The 23,612-nt window shown below is 48.4% G+C and overlaps 1 protein-coding gene across 1 annotated transcript; it reads right to left on the bottom strand.

Moving 5' to 3' along the window:
- Window positions 1-2,319: 2,319 nt before the first annotated feature.
- Window positions 2,320-21,850, bottom strand: TRIM27 (tripartite motif containing 27). Its single transcript, XM_058666932.1, has 8 exons — window positions 21,076-21,850; window positions 19,812-19,907; window positions 13,438-13,668; window positions 10,096-10,118; window positions 8,220-8,335; window positions 8,073-8,105; window positions 6,140-6,166; window positions 2,320-3,972 (listed from the first exon to the last, which is right to left on the bottom strand). The coding sequence occupies exons 1-8, from the start codon at window positions 21,493-21,495 to the stop codon at window positions 3,377-3,379; spliced, it is 1,542 nt and encodes a 513-aa protein (XP_058522915.1). The 5' UTR covers window positions 21,496-21,850; the 3' UTR covers window positions 2,320-3,376.
- Between the last annotated feature and the right edge of the window lie 1,762 nt (window positions 21,851-23,612).

Genomic DNA, 23,612 nt, shown 5'->3' with positions numbered 1-23,612 from the left:
TCTGTCTCTCCTTTTTTCTGTAAATGTGCCTTTCCAATAAGAAAAAAATGTTTATTTTACAGAGGGAGAAGGAGAGACAGAAATCATCCATCCACTGGTTCACTCTCCAAATGGCCAGAGGCGAGATGATCCGAAGCCAGCAGCCAGGAGGTTCTTCTGAGTCTCCACGTGGGTGCAGGGTCCTAAGGCTTTGGGCCATACTCCGCTGACTTTCCCAGGCCATAAGCAGAGGCTGGATCAACTTTTCTGTCTGCAACAGATTCCCGGCTTTTTATTTCTATACTAAGCTGAGGAGAGAACCCACCGTGCATTTCTGGTAACATGAACATTTGTGGAATGAACCAGTGGATGGAAAATGTTTTTCTGTATCCCTTGTCACACTGCCTTCTCAATACATTAACACACACACACACACACACACACACACAATAATACCTGTTAACCTATGACCCTTCCTGTATTTCATCCCCCCATTGATTAAGATTTTACTTCCACATCCCCATTGGTAGATTACTTTTTTTAAAAGCGGGTTTCATAAGTTCTAAAGGTTTCTGACTTTTCACTTACAAACCTGGAAAAACTGCTATCCACTGGTTCATATCTAGGGCTTGGGCCACATCAGTGAGAAGAGCCTGAACTCCCTCTGGGATCCCCTCGTGGCTAGCAGGACCATCTTCTGTTGTTTTTCCAGGCACAGCAGCAGGTAACCAGAGGACAAGAACAGCTGGGACTCAGACCAGAACTCCTGTAGAGGATGCCTGCATAAATAGTAGCAGTTCCACCCACTGAGCCACAATGCTGGCCCATTGCTGCCTTTTAATAACAGTGAATTGAGATGTTACTCCCAAAGGATTAGATCTGTGGGAGGTAAAGTGGTTCCTTTGTGAAAGCCTCATTAAGTTCCCCTGGAGAGACAGCCCCCCAGGTAGGGGAACAAGAACTTAAAATCTATTGCAAGGGAAGGTTTCCCAGCACAGCTGCCAGGTGTGTCTTTGTTAACCTTTATGCTTCGCTCAATGCACCATGTCCAGCCACAGCTGTGATCTTTGCAGATCCTTAAGTGCAGAGAGCCACGGTAACAATGCAGGACTCCAGGGGAGAGTACCAACACGTCTCGGTTCTGTCCTTCCCCTGCAGAAAAGCACCCATGCATGCATCCATCCATCCAGAAATTGTGGGGGCAGCACTGATTGTATGTGGTCATGTTCTCTGTTAAAATCCTGGCTTTGGGGCCCAGCAGTGTGGCTTAGTGGCTAAAGTCCTCGCCTTGAATGCGCCGGGATCCCATATGGGCGCTGATTCATATCCCAGCTGCTCCACTTCCCATCCAGCTCCCTGCTTGTGGCCTGGGAAAGCAGTCAAGGAAGGCCCAAGGCCTTGGACCCTGCACCTGCATGAGAGATCCCTAAAAGGCTCCTGGTCCCTAGTTTCAGATCAGCTCAGCTCCGGCTGCTGTGGCTACCTGGGGAGTGAACCAGCAGATGGAAGATCTTTCTCTCTGCATCGCCTTTCCAATAACAAAACAATATATATTTGAAAGAGTTACAGACAGCATAAGAGAGATAGGTATCTTCCAATTACTGGTTCACTCCCCAAAGAGCCACAAGAACCAGAGAAGGCCAAAGCCAGGAGCTTCACCCTTCTGGTCTCCCCAGGTGGATGCAGGGGCCCTAGGAGCAAATTAGCAGTGAGCTGGATAGGAAGTGGAGCAGCTGAGACTCAAACCAGCAACCATATGGGATGCTGGTATTGCAGGCAGCAGCTTAACTTACCATGCCACAACAATGGCCCCAGAAGGCCCTTTCTACAAGCCCCTGCTTATATTTTCCCTGTAACATCGAATTGGGACATGCGACCACCAACTCATGCTCTCCGTTATGGAACCTCTGTGTGGCGCTCACACTGCAGTGTACAGCCCACAGGGTCTTGGTTTCTAAGCCCAGGTTCTCAAGCAGCAAAGCTTCAAACCTAGGAACAGGGCTATTCTTTCAGCATGGCACTTCCTCCCTCAGCACGTGGTGATGGTACCCAAATGCCTGGTGGGTCCTTTGATTTATGCCAAGCATTGCTACGTCTCATTGCCAACCACAAAACAAACCAACAAAGAATAAAACACTTGTTCTGTGAAATTAAGGGATATCCAACATTACTTTCTCAGTAATTAGAAAGTCATTTTATTATTCAGTTAGAAGCAAAAATACTTGGCAGAATGGAATTCTGGATTTATATGGAAAATCATTACCATTTCCACACACACCCCACGCCACTCCAATTATCTATGAACTGAGACTTGCCCTGACCCAGAAAATGACAACACTGTAAACATCCATATTCACTTTATTTTTAAACAGAGAGGCATGTACCCAAAGAGAAGGACCAGCATGGGGGCTTGTTCAGAGCGATCTGCCTTATCATTCTAGAATGGGGCAGGATCCTATAGTCAGGGCGCTGGAGCTGTCTCAAAGGTATGCGCATCCGAAAGGTCAATCCTCCTATCGCCCAGGGGAGGTGGAGAGAAGGAGGCAGAAAGTCAATGAATCCCTGAAGTACTTCCCCAGCACCCTTCCAGGGCTGCCCTGTGCCCACCAATCCATTCGTGTGAGTTGGGAGGGGGATCTAGAGACAGTAGAAACGTGTTGGGCAGAAATCGTCCTGGATGATGTGTATCCAGCACCAGGACTCCCCTTCCGGTAGAGTAAAGGAAGCAGATGAATCCCTCAGAAAAGACTCGGAGGCAGACAGTGATTAGAACATCATCTCATAATACAGCTGGGGGCATCTTCCCACCATAATTTTAAAACAACTGTGACTAAGCAAAACACACACAGGCCTCGTCAACCGAGTTCATCAAATCATGATGGATGGGGAAATCAGGGCTTGAGGTACTCTTCCAAGGGAATAAAATGAATACAGGTTGGCCATGTTCACAGGGCCTTGACATTCCACCCAAAGTTTTTAGGAAAAAGCTCCAGTCCAGAAATAAGAGCAGAAAACCTCGGTCACTCTTCATGGCTGACCCAGGAGGGCAGGCCGAACCTAGAGGGCATGCCAGTCTTGGACAGCCCTGCAAAGCCAGAGACTCCCCACATCTGCATCGCTTCCAGTAGTGTGTAAAAACGAAAAGGATGAACCACCAGAGGTGCACTCTGGTTTTTATTTTTTTTTTTTTTGGGGGGGGGTGACTCTTGATACTTCTCAGAATTTCCAGGGGAAGAGAAAGGATGGTAGGAACATGGACATCCTATCTCCCATTGGGAAGGGGGTGGAAAATGGTGAGAATACCTGGAGTGACGGACAGGAAGTGGCAAGGCAACAAGACATCTTGTGCCTGGGACCGGATTATGGCCAAGAACCCTTACAGCCTAAGTTCACGTCCTCAAGGAGAAGTCTCCATAGAATGCCCATGATTCCCAACATGGCCAGAAAAGCCATCAATCCCACTCATGGGGCAGATGATCAGAGGAGCTGCACTCTTCCCTCCCGAGTAACTCAGACTGAAGTAGGGCCGGACAGGACCACAGAAGGTAGCGTGAGAGAAAGTGAAGGTGTGACACCTCTCCGTCACGTTGTAGAAGGACACCTCCCCAGCATCATAGTCCAAGAAAATCCCCACCCGCTGGAGGGGGGTCCGGAGGGGAAGGGCAGTCATGGGGGAAGTGAGAGCCCAGTACTCTTTCCCATACCACAGTGACACTGCCCAGAAGCCGTTCTGGGGAGCCGAGGTCACGCCACCTTTTCTGCATACTGAGTCTTCACAGACACCTATGGTCCACTTGGCTTTGTCTCCCACTTCTACCTCCCAATAATGTCTCCCAGCGATGAAGCATGGAGAGCCCAGGACACAGGGGAACAGGTTGAATCGTTCCGGGTTGTCGGGCAGGTCCTGCTGAAGGTAGCTGTAACGCACTTGCCGCAGGTTATCGGAGAGGATCAGGCTGGGGTAGGCTGTGTCCGGGTCCAGAGTCACATCCACTGTAGACAGAGAAGCACCGAGGCACAGTCAGCCCGAGGGCCAGGACAACCACTCGGCAGCCTTCGCCACCTTCCTGAAAAGCTCCCCACAAGAGGCTGCATTCATGTATGGTGAAATAAATCCTAAAATCCACATTTAAGAATTACTACTTGGGCCCGGCGGCATGGCCTAGCAGCTAAAGTCGTTGCCTTGAACGCGCCGGGATCCCATATGGATGCTGGTTCTAATCCCGGCAGCTTCACTTCCCATCCAGCTCCCTGCTTGTGGCCTGGGAAAGCAGTTTAGGTCGGCCCAAGGCCTTGGGATCCTGCACCCATGTGGCAGACCCAGACGAGCTCCTGGCTCCTGGCTTGGGATTGGCTCAGCTCCAGCTGTTGTGCTCACTTGAGGAGTAAATCATCAGACAGAAGATCTTCCTCTCTGTCTCTCCTCCTCTGTATATATTTGACTTTCCAATAAAAATAAGTAAATCTTTAAAAAAAAAATTACTGCTTAAGAGGGGGTGTTTAGTCTTCTGCCCAAGACACTGGTGAAGATACCCATGTCCCACAAGCAGTACCTGTGTTCAGTACTCAACTCCTACTCCCAATTCCAGCTTCCCGCAAACACAGGAATGAAGGCTCAAGGACCCAGGTTCTTGCTACCACACGGGAGGCCTGGATTGAGTTTTTGGCTCTCAGCTTCAGCCTGTCCTAGCTCTGGCTATTGTAGGCATCTGGGAAATGAGCTAAAAAACCCTTTGTTACTACAGGGTTTTTTTTTTTCCTTGGATGAACTAGTTACCTCTTTTAACAAGCATATATTAAATATCGAAATTTTACCTGCATTCCCTTTCTTTTACATCCTAGCCCACAATATCCATGATAGTCTGAATTTGAGGTTTTCTTACATGTCTGCAAATCACTTTTCTGTGAAACCGACAGTGTTGCAGAATTCAGAATATCATCTATTTTAGACAGGCAGTCATGAAACATCGATGCTTCCTCCCCCAGGAAAAAGCCTCTCCACAGACCAACCTGAGCCCAGCTTTTGCTATCATACTGAACTTAATATCAAATAATGGAAAAGCTTTTGGCTTTCAGACTTGGGATCTGAGAAATGTAGATAAAGGATCAGGAATAAGTACCAAGGTGCCCTCCTTTCAAGTCATTCTTTCACTTGCTTATTTATTCTATCAAATCTTTACTCTGCACGCCCAAACTCCGTTTCTCTTCTAATGTCTGTGCCTACCTTGGAGTTCTCAGCCAGCCCACACCGTTCTGGGCTTCACATTACCTACGTCACATCTCATGGGACAGGCATTTAGTACGTGAAAGCCCGGATGAGTGCGCTCACTTGCTCTTTGCCTCTTGTTCTTGAGAAGTCTGCCAACTATTGCGTCTCAGAGCACAAAGCCCAGGGAGGCCAAGTGACTCCCACCACAGGTTCAGAGGAGGCCCAGGCAGATGCGAGCAAGAACCCCAGATCCTTCATTCTTGGTTGAACAATCTGTTCCCAACAGCTGCCTATCCCTCATGTCCCGGGAACACTTCATACTTTCCACCAGACCATGAAAACTCCAAACACAAAGGGGCTGTCTGTCTGCTTTCCTCTAAAATACCCTGCACAAGACTAGACAGTGCAGAATGTGAGCAGGGGACTCAGGTCATGCTTGTGAAGACTTAAATACGGGTCACAGCCGCTGGGCATGAGTGCACGGACTCATCCCTTCTCTCCGTGAAGCCTTCCACAAAACGACAGACAGTTGCGTAACCACAGAAAGTATATACTTCCGGTTGCGGGGCCTCTAGGACTCTGGATTTGCAGGATTTCCCTGAGGTGAAGTGATGGGCTGGGCTAGGCCTTTCAGACTGCGTCTACCACTGAGAACTGGGCTCAGTCAGCCCTGCCTGCCGCCAGCTGCTTGCCTCCCCGAAGCTGGGCAGGGTGCTTCCGTTTTAGGAAGCAGAGGTTTCCATTCTAACCTTTTTTGACATCTCAGACTAATTTCTTCCCATGGCTTTAGTTCTGAGGCATTTCAGGAGGCAAAGATATTGTGAGAAACCAGTGGGTTTTTGATTATTTTTACCCATGTAACCACATTCAGGACACTTTGAAATCATTCACATTAGCAGAGAGGCACATAGGGATATCTTTATTCCCAACAGTTCGTCTTCCATTACTTACCTGAGTATAACTGAGCCTCTCTCAGTTCTGAAAGAAAACAGAAAAGCAGTTACAGAACTCACAGGAGTATTTCCAGGAAGCAGGTTAACACCGGGAGCTTTGCTTAGTAATCACAAGGCAAAGGTCTCCACCAGAACCTTCAGAACTCCCACTGTGAGCCGTGCACTGACTTCTACATCTAAATTATGACTCCATCCATTCAGCCAAGAGATTGAAAGGAGAGAGAGGCTGGAAACTTTCATTGAAAGGACAGCCACACGCCTGAGATGGCCAGAACGTTGGGTCAAACTAAGCCAAGATCACAAGGCTGCACAGAGGGAAGCAGGCCATGTCTGACCTGTTCGCTTCCAATATTACCTAGTGTCGTAACTGGTCTCTAACCATGTCTCCCTTGTGGAGGACACAACAGGGTCTCCTACATTTATGCTGCTGGATGCCAAATGACCATACACATCCAACAAGATGCAATGCCAACAAGGATTCAGCACACATAATACAAGAAATTATCAAGGATTAGGAGACTTTACCATTTACAATAAGAAAAGGAGTTATATATATGTAAGGATTTCACTAACCAGCCTAGTCAACTACTAAATATGGCTCACAAGTAGAAAATTTTAGATGTGAAAGTGTCTCCTAATTGCCCAGAATATTTTAATGTGTCAGGCTCCATTCTAAAGCTTAACAAATGGTACCTAATCTTAGTTTACAACCCTATAATTATTATTTTCCTCATTTAAAAAGTTCCACTGTAAAATCTTTGGTAAGGGGTCAACATTGTGGCATTGTGGGTTAAACTGCTGCCTACAACATTAGCATTCCACACAGTGACCAGTTCAAGTCCCGACTGCTCTACGTAGGATCCAAGTTCCCTGCTAATGGCCTGGGAAAGCAGCAGAGAATGGCTGCAGTGCTTGGTCCTCTGCATCCATGTGGGATACCCTGCTGAAGCTACAGGCTCTGAGCTTCTTGGCCAGATCCAGACATTGTCAATATTTAGGGAGTGAACCAGCAGATGGAAGACCCCTCTTTCTTTGTAACTATGCCTTTCAAAAAAATACATAAAATACTAGAAAAAAACAATCTTTATGAAGTGGCAGAGCTGGGTGTAGACAGCGCAGGCTGTCCAAACTGCCAGTGCTCATTCCTAACATCTCTGCTGGTTGTGCTGACAGGGCCTGCCCGAGTCCTCCCGTCTGGGATGGCACCTCTGCCCACAAACAGCAGGAATTCACCAAATCACCACAAAAAACACTGCCTCAAGGAAAATGTAATTAGGACAGCTTCTGTTCATTTTTTTCCCTAACCAAAAATAATTTTAAGAGTAAATCAAATTAATTCAGAATTAAACCTCCGGATTGCCTATTTTCCCCTCCATCAAGGCAGACCGAAGAATGACTGAATAGTTACCAGATTTCAAATTAGAGCAAGAAGCTATTAATTGAAAAATATTAAAAAAAAAAAAAAAAAAAAAAAAAGACTGCAGAATATCAGGTCAGGCTGACTGGCACCTCGCTGGTCTCATTCCCTAAGGATTATAGTACAGAACGCACTGCTTTCCAGGAAATGTCAACATTAAAAATCACAGCAAATAGGGTCCGGCGGCGTGGCCTAGCGGCTAAAGTCCTCGCCTTGAATGCGCCGGTTCTAATCCCGGCAGCTCCACTTCCCATCCAGCTCCCTGCTTGTGGCCTGGGAAAGCAGTCGAGGACGGCCCAATGCATTGGGACCCTGCACCCGCGTGGGAGACCCGGAAGAGGTTCCAGGTTCCCGGCTTCGGATCGGCGCGCACCGGCCCGTTGCGGCTCACTTGGGGAGTGAATCATCGGACGAAAGATCTCCCTCTCTGTCTCTCCTCCTCTGTGTATATCTGACTTTGTAATAAAATAAATAAATCTTTAAAAAAAAAATCACAGCAAATACATGAATTTACCTTGGATTTTCTCCATATCTGACTGCATTTTTTCTAAGGAGAGAAAAGGAAAAGTGTGAATTTGCATGCTACTCTCTGGTAGGAAAATACTTCCTTTCAGACATTACACAAATATTCACAATATAAATCCATTTCCCCTCATATTACCTGTGAACTGCTTCAGACTTTCTGTCAAGAACAGACATTTTTGGGCAAAAATGTGGATTTTCTCTTGCAGATCTGGAGGTGTGATCCAAGGTTCAGGGATCCTGATTCTTTCAGCCCTGAATTTAAAACACACACATGTGAATCCCTTCCCCCAAGCCACAATCTTCCAGGGGTTTGGATGGTTCCGGGCTAAACTGAGCAATGTGGATGGAGCTGTTCAAACCAATCCCTGCAGCTTTTTCTGGACTGATCCCCTAGATCAGGGAAGGAAGAACCCTTTCTCACTGTCAGTTCCCCCATGGAACCAAGCCCATGGACATCCTAGCAGCAATTCCTCAAAAACACATTTGCTGAATTAAGTTACGGGCTGACCTTGCCACAAAGCACTAGAATCTATGACCTACTCCTTGCTATTTACGGTAGGTGATTATGCAGAATCCCCACATTCCCAAACACAATCTACAGACAGATAATGCACTCCCTGAGGGTCAACAGACCAATTTCCCAATCTCTGAAAAAAAAAAACAAAATTCTCCAGTTTCTCCAATTTTATGGATTATACATATCCAGTCTTTGTTGTAGTTAGACATGAAATGCTGCTAAATTCTGGCCAATGGGTGGCTAAGAAGTATCTTGGTATTTTGAGAAGTCTGTCTGCAAACAGAATGTGATGCGACATCTTCCCCAAGTTGGTGTTCTAGCAGGCAGCCAGGACTGCAGGAGGGACGTACCTTCGAGTTGGTACAACAGCGAAGGGGAAAACTACTGAGTCTGTGAATCACTGGAACCAACACTCCAGCCCCAGAGCGCTACCTGTACATTCTCACATGACAACAAAACCTTGTGCTACGTTTAGGCCTAAAGCCAATGAAATTTTGGCGTTCTTGTCTCCTACTGCCATATCCAATCCTAAATTATCCGCTAGATTCCAAACAATCTACCTTCTTATGTTAGGTCAGAAATAGGCGGGCATCAAAAAGCAGTAGGCAAAGGTGGTATTTTCTTGGGTCATCTGACTGGGAGTCAAATATACTCTTAACATAGATCCATCCCGGGGATGGGGACCCTCAAGAACTTGACTTCCATCAGCATGATTCTACTGACACAAACCTGCAAGCTAGCCCACCTCAGCTGTGAGGTCTTCCCTAGCTCCTGAAATGTTCTCACGTAGTGTGTCTACATTTTCTCTTGGAGGATTTCTACCATTCAGGCTTTTAACCAACTGAGAAGCCCATTTTTCTCAAAGCCAGCCTCCGCCTCTGTTGGCATTCTTGCACTAAACACTGTATTCCATTTGCCTTCACCTTCCATACTGCAAACACAGCACTGTCCTGGCTTCTCACCCCTTTCGAAGCTTTTCCTGTGTGATCATATCCCAACTCCCAAGGAGCTTTTTCCTACTTGCCACTTGATGGTAGAAAAATAATGGAAATAAGAACCAGAATCCAGTGGCTCATAAGTAATCATACAATTTCAAGTCAGTTATATCCTGCTTATTTCTTATTTCCCCTATTATAAAATTAAAACGATAGAACAAAAGCGGAAAAATTTCTGAAATGTATAGGAAACAATAGTTGAACCTTGAACTCGGCCTGATTCTCTGTGAAGTCCCCACACTCCATGGAATGGTACGCACTCCGCTAAAACACTGGTACCGCCTCACTCATCAGTCTGTCAGGAAGTCCCAAGGTTTACCGAGAAGAGCTCTGGTTCACCTAGTTCCTTACACACTAGTGACTCTCTTCCAGGATAAGCAGGGATGTGCTGGTTTTGTACCACGTCTGTCTCAGCCACTGGGTTCCTTTCAGGATTAACAAACATGAGGAAAGCAGTCTTCCCGAGCTTGATTTTACACTAAGGGGAGAGGGAACTGTACCTGCTCAGTGTGTCCCCGATGTCCTGCAAGAAAATGGAAAAGCAGAACCATGAAAAGGCCATCGTAACGTCTGTCATCTTTCATGCATGGTCTTTGAAAATGCAACTATGGGATGGCCTCCAGGAAAAGTCACAAGACAAAGATCAGTGCAAGCAGCTAAAAGCCAGGCAGAGGAAACTGGGACGCATACGCTATCCTAGCATTCCCCAAAGACTTATTGTATTATTTTTATTGGAAAGTCAGATATACAAAAAGGAAGACAGAGAGGAAGATCTTTCGTCCATTGATTCACTCCCCAAGTATGGCTGGAACTGAGCCAATCCAAAGCCTGCAGCCAGGAGCTTCTTCCGGGTCTCCCACACAGGTGCAGGGTCCCAATGCATTGGGCCGTCCTGGACTGCTCTCCCAGGCCACAAGCAGGGAGCTGGATGGGAAGTGGGGCCACTGGGATTAGAACTGGCGTCCATATGGGATCCTAGCACATGCAAGGCAAGGACTTTAGCTGCTAGGCTACTGTGCCAGGCACCTAAAATTTATATTTTTCTCTCCACTTTGATATATACATGCCATACTTATATTCAGAAGAGGTCATTGTTTACAGTACCGCTTTATACTTATATGTAGTTCCTAAGAACAGCTACATTTCCTTACACAACATTAGTCATCAAATTCAAGAAATTGCATACTGAGACACCTATCCAACCGGTGGCTGACACTTTAATCATTTTCTTAATGTTCTTTACAAATATACCACCAACCACCAACTAGCTACATTTAGTTATGATGTCTGGAACATTCCCTCAGTACTGACTTGTCTTTCACAGCACTGTTAAACGTGTAAGTTTGTCCGGTATCTCCCTCATGATTAGACTCAGACTGTACCATCTTTATATCAGTAATTTCTTTGTAACAGAGTTGCAGGGAGAAAGAGACACAAAGACGGATCTTGCATCCACTAGTTCGCTCCCCAAATGGCCACAACTGAAGCCAGAAAGCCTCACAGGCACAAGTCCCTGGGGCACCTCCCACTGCTTGCCTAGGTGCATCAGCAGGGAACGGGTGGAAACCATGACAGAGGACACAAGATGCGCCACCTCGGACTAGTACATGTTGTGCCCTTTAAAGCGACATGACACCAACATGCCCCACATCTGTGATACCGGTTTGGATCCTTGCACTGTTGTTATTTTACCTTTTGTAATTAGTGAGTGGTCTATAGGCACACTACCAATTACCATCAAACGTTCCTCTAACATTCATTAACAACACTTGTCTGCAGTGCCAGCGCTGCTGCCAATAACAGCAGCATACCATATGGTACCAGTGCATGTCCCGGTGGCTCCACTTCTGATCCAGGTCCCTGCTAATGACCTGAACAAAGCAGTTCAGGTGTTTGGGTTCCTGTAACTCATGCTGAAGTGGTAAAACTCCTGGCTTCTGGGTTTGTCCTGGTCCACCATCGGCACTTGCAACTATCTGGAGAGTGAACCAGCAGATCAATAAATATTTTAAAAAAACAAAAACTATTGCCTAAAGTGTTACTATGATGGCTGTCAAACCATCATTTTCTAGCTTCAAAATTCCTTCTGCACTATTTTACTGACACTCTACTGAAAGGAAATAGTTCCCCTACTTATTACTATGGACTTACAGACTCATTCATTTATACTTTAGCTTGTGTATTATGGCTAATAAGGGATATGATTTAGGCAAAGAAAGACATGAAATGGGACCTGCACGGTAGCCTAGTGGCTAGTCCTTGCTTTGCAGGCACCTGGATCCCACTTCCCTTCCAGCTCCCTGCTTGTAGCCAGGGAAAGCAGCAGAGGACAGCCTTGGAACCCTGCACTCATGTGGGAGACGCAGAGGAAGCTCCTGGTTCCTAGCTTTTGATTGGCTCTAAAGAGTGAACCTGTACATGGAAGATCTTTCTCATTTTCCTTCTCTCTGTAAATCTCACTTCCTAAGGAAAAAAAAAAATAAATCTTAAAAAAAAGGACAAGAAAAACATGAAATACTGATACACATTCCCAGCTTCAGATCGGCGCAGCACCGGCCGTTGCGCTCACTTGGGGAGTGAATCATCGGACAGAAGATCTTCCTCTCTGTCTCTCCTCTCTGTATATCTGATTTTGTAATAAAAATAAATAAATCTAAAAAAAAATCTCTTTCTCTCTCCTTTGGGATACCTGTATTTCACATGTGAGTTGTAGACTTGAGTACTACGTTCTGCTTCTAATAAGTTTCCTGCTAATGCTACTCTGGGACCTTAGAGGCACAGATTCTCTCTCCCCCAAATGACCATAATTAAAGTTGGGAGGTGGTAGGGCACAAGAAGTCAAGTAGTGGGGATTCCTTCCATTTACACAGGCTTCTGGCTGACCAGTCTGCCACTTCCGTATGAGACTCGCAGCGAGTTCCAGGGTTGTGGCTTGGCTTGGCCCAAAGCCGGCCAATGTACCATTCAGGCAGTAAGTCAGCAGACAGAAGAAGATAAATAAACCTAAAAAAAAAAAAAGAGAGCCCTACACGGTGGCCTGGTGGTCAAACCCTTGCCTTGCAATTGGCAGGATTCCACATGGCTACCAGTTCGTGTCCTAGCTGCTCCACTTCCCATCCAGCTTCTTGCTCGTGGCCTGGGAGAGCAATAGAGGATGGCTCAAAGCAGAGGACCCTGCACCTGCATGGGAGACCTGAAAGAAGTTCCTGGCTCCTGATCGGCCAGGTGCAGCCCTAGAGGCTAAAGTCCTCGCCTTGTACACACCAGGAACCCATATGGGTGCTGGTTCGTGTCCTGGTAGTCTTGCTTCCCATCCAGCTCCATCCCTGTAGCCTGGGAAAGCTGTCCAGGGTGGCCCAAAGCTTTGGGACCCTGTACCAATGTGGGAGACCTGGAAGAGGCTCCTGGCTCCTGACTGACTCAGCTCTGGCCATTCCAGCCACTTGGGGAGTAAATCAACAAATGGAAGATCTTCCTCTCTGTCTGTCCTCCTCTCTGTATCTGACTTTCCAATTTAAAAAAATGTTACACACACACACACACACACAAAAAAAAAGCAAATGAGGTCACCATAGAAAAGTCACGACTATAAGAAGCACTTATGAGTTCAAGGCAGACCTGGACACAGTATCACCTTTTAATCCTCCCGTGAGATGATGCTTTGGACTGGTCTAAGATACGGCAATCACAACCTCCAGTGTATAACATGCGAAAGCAGCACTTGGCAAGCCCTCGCCACCCCTGCAGCATTAACAAGGAGACAGGGCCCTGCGTCCTACTTGGCAAAGGAGGGGAAACTATTTGTCGTAGGAGCCACCTGGGCAGCACTCTCGGTGCCTGACCTGCAAGAGCTCTCTGTTGGGCTGCTGCTGCTTCTCTTCCAGCTGGGCAATCAGGCTGCTGAGGTGGGAGATGTTGCAGGAAAACTGGGTGATGGCACCATTGATGCTGTTGTAGATGGCCAGGTCTAGCTCCTCCAGGCGGGCCAGGAGCCGATACTCGTGCTCCTTCAAGGAGTGATACAGCTGCTCAAACTCCCAGACGATCTTCTCCCTCTCCATCTGGGTCAGGCTCTGGCGGGTGACAGAGATGTTAGTAAAGAGAGGAGAAGCCCACTGCTGGATCCCTTCCCATCCCCCCAACCACGCATTCAGAGAACTCATCATTTTGTCTTAGGACACTAAAACACCACAGTGTTCATTCGCTATTTCTGGTCCTCAATGATTAGCTACTCAGGATGTCCTGGAATGAGTGAACCCAGGGATGGTTACGGCAGTCCCTGACCCTATGCAGCTCAGTCAAGTTAATACTCATGGGACACACATAGCTCATGGAACAGTCAATTAAAGACCAGGAGACAGCCTTTCTGCCTGACATCCTAGCAAAGTCACTATGCTGATGTTTCTCCCCAAACTTTACAAGGACCACAAGAAAGATCTTGGAAAGCTGGCAAAGAAAGATAAAGAACCCTTGAACTGTGGCTGGTGTGATAGCATAGTGGTTAAATTCCTCGCCTTGAACGCACCAGGATCCCATATGAGCACCAGTTCTAATACTGGTGGTCCCATTTCCCATCCAGCTCCCTGCCTGTGGCCTGGAAAGCAGTAAAGGATGGCCAAAAGCTTTGGGACCCTGCACCTGCATGGGAGACCCGGAGGAAGAGGCTTCAGATTGGCTCATCTCCAGCTGTTGCGGCTGCTTGGGGAGTGAACCATCATACAGAAGATCTTCCTCTCTGTCTGTCCTCCTCTCTGTATATCTGCCTTTCCAATAAAAATAAATAAATCTTTAAAACAAAACAAAAACCATTGAATAAACAGACTAGTGGCTAAATCCTCACCTTGTATTTGCTGGGATCCCATATGGGTGCTGGTTCATGTCCCATCCGGCACCCTGCTTGTGGCCTGGGAAAAATGGTAGAGGACAGCCCAAAGCCTTGGGACCTGGAACCCAAGTGGGAGACTGGAAGAAGCTCCTGGTTCCTGACTTCAGATCGGCTCAGCCATTGTGCCCACATGGGGAGTGAACCAGCACTGTCTCTTTTTCTATCTGTAGATCAGCCTTTTCAATAAAAATAAATAAATCTTTTTTTTTTTTCTTTTAGATTTTTTATTATTATTGGAAAGCCGGATATATACAGAGGAGGAGAGACAGAGAGGAAGATCTTCCATCCGATGATTCACTCCCCAAGTGAGCCGCAACGGGCTGGTACGCGCCGATCTGATGCCGGGACCAGGAACCTCTTCCGGGTCTCCCACGCGGGTGCAGGGTCCCAAGGCTTTGGGCCGTCCTCGGCTGCTTTCCCAGGCCACAAGCAGGGAGCTGGATGGGAAGTGGAGCTGCCGGGATTAGAACCGGCACCCATATGGGATCCTGGCGCGTTCAAGGCGAGGACTTTAGCTGCTAGGCCACGCCGCCGGGCCGAGTACATAAATCTTTAAAACAAAAACAAAAAGCAAATGTAGGGACAAGACCAAGAAGAGATGGTTCAAAGGCACAGTTCAGGACACACCCAAGAACTTAGGCTTGTCTTACAAAGCTACTCATGATAAATTCTGTAAGGAACTTACAAACTTATAGTTACAACTCATAGTTTACAACCTGAGCTGCGGTCTCTTGAGACTGAAGATTCCTGGCTCCTTATCCAGGGCAGCCCCTTCAAGAGCGCCTTAGGAAAAGGCTTATGCACCTAATTCAAAGCACAAAACTCAAGGAATCCATACCAGAAACGCCAGGAGATGAGATGTCCAGCTGTTGGTACACAGGATATTTTGGGAGGGATTAGGAGTTCTTAGAAAGTGTACATTTGGGGCCCTGCGCAATAGCCTAGTGGCTAAATTCCTCGCTTTGCATGCCCTGGGATCCCATATGGGTACCTATAGGCCCCGGTCTCCCAAGGGTTAACTCCACAGCTTAGCTTGTTTCTAAAGGGTAACGGAATGGGCAATCTAGGCCTAATGCATTTTAGCCCCTGGCTTGACTGCAAGTTACTCTTCCCTGTTTCCTCTTTGTTAAGATGCCCCCAGGGGAGCTTAGGAGTTGATTGAGCATTGGGATAATACTGGGAGGGACTAGGCAGACTATAAAAGATGCAGGCTGACCCCAAATAAACTTGGCATTCTGTTTACAAGAGTGACCCACTGCGTGTTGTCTTGTGTGTTGTCTTTTTTTAACCCTAGTCCCTCCTCTCGGCTCGGGGTACGAGGTGACGCGGGCGTTGCCGGCAGGTACCAGCTTTTTTGTGTGTGTGAAGGTTTTTTTTTAAGATTTATTTTTATTGCAAAGTCAGATATACAGAGAAGAGGAGAGACAGAGACGAAGATCCTCTGTCCAGTGATTCACTCCCCAAATGACCACAACAGCTAGAGCTGAGCCAGTCCAAAGCCAGGAGCTCTTTTGAGTCTCCCACAAGGGTGCAGGGTCCCAAGGTCCTTGGCTATCCTTCACTGCTTTCCCAAGCCACAAGCAGGGAGCTGGATGGGAAGTGAAGCTGCTGGGATTAGAACCGGCACCCATATGGGATCCCGGCATGTTCAAGGCAAGGACTTTAGCCGCTAGTCCAGGGCATCGGACCCAGGCTCCTGGCTTTGGATCGGAGCAGTTCTGCAACATTGCAGTTGCTTGGGGAGTGAATCATTGGATGGTAGATCTTCCTCTCCTTCGCTCCTCCTCTCTGTATATCTGACTTTACAATAAAAATAAACAAATCTGAAAAAAAAAAGAAAAAGAAAAGAAAGTGTACATTTGAAGGCCTGATGTCATGGTTTAATTGGTTAATCCTCCCCCTACAAGCACTGAGATCCCATAGGGGCACCAGTTGGTATCCTGGCTGTTCTACTTTCCACCAAGCTCTCTGCTTGTGGCCTAGGAAAGCAGTAGAGAATGGCCCAAAGCCTTGGGACCCTGCACCCACTTGTGGGAAACCCAAAAAAAGTTCCTGACTCCTGGCTTTGGATCAGCTGATTTCTAGTCTTTGCAGCCATTTGGGGAGTAAGCCAGCAGATGGAAGATTTTCTGATTTTCCTCTCTGTAAATCTGCCTTTCCAATAAAAATAAGTAAATCTTAAAAAACAAAGAGGGCCCAGCGGCATGGCCTAGTAGCTAGAAGTCCTCGCCTTGGACGCACCAGGATCCCATGTGGACGCCGGTTCTAATCCCGGCAGCTCCACTTCCCATCCAGCTCCCTGCCTGTGGCCTGGGAATTAGTCGAGGATGGCCCAAAGCCTTGGGACCCTGCACCCGTGTGGGAGACCCGGAAGAGGTTCCTGGTTCCTGGCTTTGGATTGGCGCAGCACCGGCCCATTGCGGTCACTTGGGGAGTGAATCATCGGACGGAAGATCTTCCTCTCTATCTCTCCTCCTCTCTATATATCTGACTTTGTAATAAAAAATAAATAAATCTTAAAAAAAAAAAGGAAATTGTACATTTGAAAGTAAAGTTTTATGTCTTTTTTTTAAAAAAAATAGGTTAATAGTCTATAGTGGGAAAGTGGTACAGTCTTCAAAGAAGCAGTGTACAAACCCTGTGAGAAGAGGTAAAGGACCCAGCTATCCCACTCTAGGAACATATCCAAAAGAAATTAAAGCTACATGTGAGAAGGGGATCTATAATCCTATATTTACAGCAGCACAATCTATAATAGCAAAGACATGGAAACAACCCAGATGTCCTTCCAAAGAAGAGTGGTTAAAGGAACTGCGGTACATCTGCTCCATGGAATATTATTCAGCCATTAAAAGAATGAATTGTACCATTGGCAACTAGATGGTCCCAACTACAGACCATTATGCTCAGTGAAATAAGTCAGTCACAAAAAGAGAAATACCATATGTTCTCTCTAATACAAGGAATCCATCGTGCAAATTGGAATGTATAGTGGTGGAGTAATAGACTATCATATCTAGATGTGAAGATACAATGCAACATGCATCGCTGCTTCCAAACAAAAGATGGACTCCCAGTGAAAGTGTTGGATATATCTAGACAATGGGATGATGGACTGACACTGTCTGTACCAGCAACGCAGGAGGACACTTACATAGCAGACTGATGGAATTGTAACTCCTTATGAAGAGTTGTGACTTTATGGGAAAAATCGATTATGGGGTGGAAATCGGGGGGAGGGATATCCCAGACTATACAAAATTGTAAAATAAATTTCAAAAATAAAAATTGGAAAAAAAAAAAAAAGAGAAGAACAGGAGTTTAGCACACAGGTACAAGGCTTTCCGGGAAGAGTAAATGACACAAGAGTGCGCAAAGCAGGCAAAGGGTTTGTCCGGCTGGGGCAAACAAGTGTGGAGGGAGGACACCAGGAAAGAGATCAGGCCACACCTTGCTTAGGAGGCTAAGGAGCAAGAACTTTATTGCAACTGAGACAACAGTCATCACACAGGGAAACACCAGATTAGAAACACACATGCCCTGAGGTGGAGGATTTGGGAAAATTCATCACAGGTTTGCGGAGCAGCTTCCTCAGGCCCAGAGTTCCATCTCTTTAGGACAGGCCCTTTACCAGGAACCCCAGCTTCCTGGCTGGAGGGGAGCGGACAGTCCCAGTTTCCTCTCGGCGCTGCACTGACCACAGCCCCTCTTCCTTCTCCACCTCTCACGGTACTGTCAGAGCTCAAAGTTCTGCTCTAAACAAAGGGGCAGCAGATGGCTCCAAAGGAATCAGACAAGTTTTATTGAAACACAGCCATGCCTATTCACTTACATTGGCCGCAGCTCCTTGTGAGACAATACAACAGAACTGATTAGCTCTAAAGGGACCCTTGGGGCCCCCAAAGCTAAACAGGTATTCTGAATTCACGTCCTGCTGAGACACTTCCCCCGCTGACCACCCCTCTAGCCACCCTGACACTAGGCACTCTCTGTACAACTTAGTACATACTCCCACCCCTTTCTCTATAAATCCTCCTCTCAGCTGAATAAATCTTCAAAGATAAGCAGAAAATACAATCTCAAAAACAGAAAACTAAAGCTGAAAGAAACTTTAAATATTATTGTTTCTCAAAGGGGATGCTATGGGCACCCCGGCCAGACACTGCTGTTGGGTTGCATAATGCATCCCATTCCTCACCCCACCCTTCCCGGTCTCCTGATTTCCTAGAATAAAGACCAAAGAAACATCCACACAACACTTCCGAAAGGCAAAGGGCAATACTAGCCTTGCTGGAGATCCACAAGTCTTGTCCAACCTGCACTGCAGGATGTGGCTTTACCTGCTATGCCACAACACTGGTCTCCCTGCTACCCCACCTCAACCCATCCATTCCACAGAGAAAGCCCAGAGAGGTTGCATGACATTAAGCAAATGGCTAGTGTTAGATCAACAGGCATGTCCAGGTGGCCTGAGTTCAGAGAAAGGCTGTCTTTCCCCTTTGACAATCCCCCGCACAGGAGACCTGGTGGTGTACCTAATGACTCAAGATAACTCAGGCCCAACAAGAGGCTCCGTCCACAAAAGTCTTTTTGGAGTTAAGAACTGCAGTGTCAGCCGACTGTGTGGGCAGAGCAAGTGGTACAATCTAAGGACATCACAGGCTTGAGTTCTCTGGTTTAGAACCTCACCATACCCCGGCTAGGACTGACACACTTTCTCACAAGCCGATTCCAGACACTACCAGTGTAGGAGTCTGCTCTTCAGATACCTCTAATGGGTGGATGTTCATGATCTTTTGTTCATTCAAAAAACATGATAAATGCTTACGTTGTGGAACAGGTGAGCGTATATTATGAAACTCTGTACATTCTGTTTTTCAGAAACAAAATTCCCAAATATCCATGTCAGAATTAGCCCATCAGGTCCATGTCAAAGCCTTGAAAGACTGGTCAAAGAATTCAGAATGGATGAACTGTTACTCCAGAGAGAGGCCACCAGGGTGGTTCACCCACATCCAGGAGCAGCACCCATGGGTAGGACACTACTTGAGCTAACGGGCTCAAGATCACCCCGCTCCAAGCCATCAAGGATCAGGGCTAGTCTACACGAGGCCAGCAAGCGAAACTTGATAGCTGTGGGCGATTTCTGTGACTTGCAACCACAGCAGCTCCATCTTCTCCATAAAAGGGAATCCCTTGGTTCCCCAGGTGAGTCTTCCCGGGCACATGGGGCTGCTGTACCTGCAACTCCAGTTCAACAAGACCTGGCTTGACCATCAGAGGGACTGACCAGTAAAAACACAATGATCCGCAAATTCCAAAAGCCCTTACCAAGAGTTCAGCTCGTGCCTGTTCTCCCTGTGCCCGGCGCCTCTTTTTCAAGTCTTTGACTCTTTTGAGATGGTCCAGCTGGTTCTGGATTTGTTCCTGAAAAAAAAAGTTACACAGGCCTTACTCAGCACAAGCAAGGCTGTTCCGCTCACCACATCCACAACCCACTTTTCTGATGCCAGGCCTCTGGTTCTTGCGTGGTCCCAGACCCCAAACCCACACAGCGTACCACCACCGTCTCTCCTTGGGCAATGTGTGCCCTTCTTAAATGGCAAGTCATCTATCCACTTTAGCACAAAGGTGACTAGCCCATGAAAGTTAAACCCTACAGTGTAGGCCACAGAGGCACACTGAGATAAATGAATTATCTTCTCTCATTTTCCACACGTGTGACATGGGTATAAATCTACTTTACAAGCCTATCCGACAGCTGCCACCAGAGCAAGTGGAATGCTGTTAACTGGAAACTCCATAATCATTTAGTGATGGTGCACAATGCTGTCACGTTTAAACAGGAACAAAACTCGCCCTATTGTTCTGTAGTCCTACAAGACACAAAACAGACGACATCATGGACGCCCTGAACCTCGCCTTAAAACTGTCCTACTCCGGATACTTTGTTTCCAAGCTATTGTTTCTGCTGTCCGGGTCTGCTCAACAGATTGCAATAGGCTCTGCACAACTCATTCCTTCATCACGATACCTGTGTTATTATCTCCTGGGCCTCGGAAGCGTGACTTACTCAAGCAGCCAAGAAAAGCACTCTTTTCCATGAGCTTCTAGAACAGGATGGGGTACAGGAAGTACTGGGAAAGTCGCTGACGGACTGAGTGAAAGGCGTCTGCTTGCTGGGCATACAACCAGTTCTCACAGCAGCCTAAGAGGACTAAGTTGGCTATGCACGCCTCTGCTGCTGTCAGGCCTGGGGGTCTCCACAGCCCCCCGGGGGGGGGCTCTTTATGCACAAGGTGTCAGTGATGAGGGAAACGCAGGGACTGAAGGGGACTGGAGCGGGGTTTGGGCGGGGGCTTCTGGCTTCCTCACCAGCTACAGGTTTTCCTCCAAATCTGAGTGCTGAGGCTCGGGAGCGCACAGGGAGGAAATGACGGCTGTGAACCACACGTCCGGCTCAGCCATTTTCTAGGCAGGAAAAAAAGGGGGGAAGCCCCTTTTGGCTCCCTTCTCCCTTTGTCCGTTTTGCACGCCTGCCCCCCTCCCCGCCGCGCGCGCTGGGTGGGTGGGATAGGATGGAGGTGGCCCTCACCTTGAAGCCCTCCACCGCCTCTTCGAGCGGCAGCACGCTGTGGCCGCGGTGCTCGCGGGAGCGGTCGCACACCACGCAGATGGGCATCTGGTCCTCCTCGCAGTACAGCTTCAGGGGCTCTCGGTGCTTCTCGCACACGCCCATCTCGCCGCCGGGCCCGGACGGCCGCTCGGTGCGCAGCTGCTTCACCAGCTGGGTCACATTGGCCAGGTGCCGGTTGGGCCGCATGTGCCGCTGCGGGAAGGTCTCCCGGCACTGCGGACACGACACGTTGGTCTCAGCCGTGCCCCAGCAGCGGGCGAGACACGCGCAACAGATGTTGTGTCCGCAGTCGAGCATCATGGGCTCGACGAAATACTGCAGGCACACAGGGCAGGTGGTCTCCTGCTGCAGACACTCGGCCACGCTCGCGGAGGCCATGGCGAGGGCCTGAGAGAGCGCACGGGCATGGGCCCGCGAGACCAAGCCCTGCGCCGAGCCCAAGTGCTGGGCGCGCTCTCCCGTTCGCTGCTCCCAGGAGGCGAGGGGAGGCCAGCGGGGCGGGCGGAGGGCGGCGCCTCTCGGGGCCGGATCCCTGACGCGGCCGGCGCACTGGAGGCTCGGGGCGGGCCGGGCTGCTCCCCACCCCGCCGCGCCCCGCTGAGCGGAAGCGGGGACGCCGCCGCCGCCGCCGGATCGAGCGCGGCGGCCCTGCTGCGAGGGCCAGGAGTGCGGAAGCGCCGGGCTGGATCCCAAGGGGAGAAGGAGCCGACGGGCGAGTAAGGCAACGTGGACGCGTCCGAGCGGATCGCGCAGGCCGCGTAGACCCCACCCCGGCGCGAGCGGAAGAGGCGGCTCGGCGGGGCGGGGCTTGGCCCGGGCTTCAGGAGCCCGACGCGGTTTGGGAGCCTGCGGGCCTAGCTTTTTCCTCACGCACAACGCGGCGTAGCTTGGTCAGCTGCCTTGGGGCGGGACGTGCCGGGACGAGAGCCCGGAATGGGTCGCTGGATGCGGTGACAGGGTGCATCCAGGCCCGCCTCCCCGTTTCCGCAGCCGCCCGGCCTGCGCCACTGGTCTTTTGTTTCTTTGGTTTCCCCGCGGCGCTCAGGCCTCAGCTGGCTTTGTGTGTAGGATTGGGAAGTACAGAACCTGAGGCCAGGGGGTGGGGTTGCTGCATCCGGTATGTGACGCACTTTAGTCAGCAAACCCAAATTTACCGGGGCTCACAATTTTGTTTTGTTCGGGGAGAGGAGAGGTGAAATGGGTTTAACGTGGACCGGTAACTATTTCCGTAGGGCAGAGATGTCAACAGGACTGTGGTTATTTGGGGGTAAAAACCACTCCTTCCTTTCATAAGTTCGGATGGAGAACCCAGGGTCTGTGCTAGCGTCCAGGAGAGTTCCGGCTCTTGCATCACCCCCTCAGCCCTGACCAGGTGTTTGCTGCTGTCCTATGAGTAGTTCTCAGCTACGGTTCTTGCATCTCAGCAGTGAGGCCTCTGCTTCCAGAGCAGCCCTTGAGAAGGATTCACTCCCGGCGTCTTCCATCCAGATACTAACTGGGCGGACCCTGCTTAGCATCCCAGATCAGACCACGATGGGCACATTCAGGGTGCTAGAAGCTGCAGGCTTCTTACTCATGCAAGAGGGTTCCCAGGGGACTGAGTGGATGTGCCAACCCCCCTGAGGATGTGCCAATCCAGTCCTTGGCATTCTGGACCCAAAAAACTAACCCATTCCCGAGAAAAGGTAGAGAACGTGGACTAAGCCACACTGTATTGAGACCCCAGTTAGCCTAACGTGCTTATGCATACTCTTTTCTCGTGTACCCAATAATAATAATAATAATAATAATAATAATAGGATTGACACAAAGCTGCAATACTTAAAGTAAGCTGACAGGTTGATTGGACAGAATAGAACTTGGAAAATACACCAAAATATCGGAAAATATACCAAAAAAGAATGGTATAACAAGGAGGAAAAATTGCAGCTTGACTTTGAACATTTAATAAATGATCTCGGAAAACTGAAAGACTTCATCTCTTTCCTGTAAGAATTGCTTATTTATTGGAAAGGGTTAACAGTGAGGAAGAGAAGCCTCCCATCTGCTGGTTTGCTCTCCAGATAGCCACAAGCACCAGGACAGGGGCAGGCTGGCATGAGGACATGAGCTTTGTCCAGGTCCCCCATGTGGGTGCAGGGACCCAAGGACCTGGGTCATCATCTGCTGCTTTCCCAGCCCATAAGCAGAGAGCTGGATCAGAAGTGGAGCAGCTGGGAGACAAATCAGCACCCATATGGCATGCAGGCAGCTTCTTAACCCACTGTGCCTGCCCACCTCTTCTTAAAATATATTCTAGATAAGTGCAAAGCTTTAAATTACAAATAAATTGGCCAAAAAAAAGACCTCATTTTACATATTGCTAGAGCTCAGTGCTGTGGGTCAGTTGACTAATACTGCCCTTTTAAGCGCTGGGATCTCATCTGGGCACCAGTTTGTGTCTCAGATGCTCCACTTCCCATCTAGCTCCCTACTTGTGCCTGGGAAAGCAGTGG

This window comes from Ochotona princeps, chromosome 1 (genome assembly GCF_030435755.1).
Source record: "Ochotona princeps isolate mOchPri1 chromosome 1, mOchPri1.hap1, whole genome shotgun sequence".
Taxonomy (NCBI): Eukaryota; Metazoa; Chordata; class Mammalia; order Lagomorpha; family Ochotonidae; genus Ochotona; species Ochotona princeps.
Note: the sequence above shows the minus strand (reverse complement) of the source record. Positions and strands in the feature narration are given on the sequence as shown.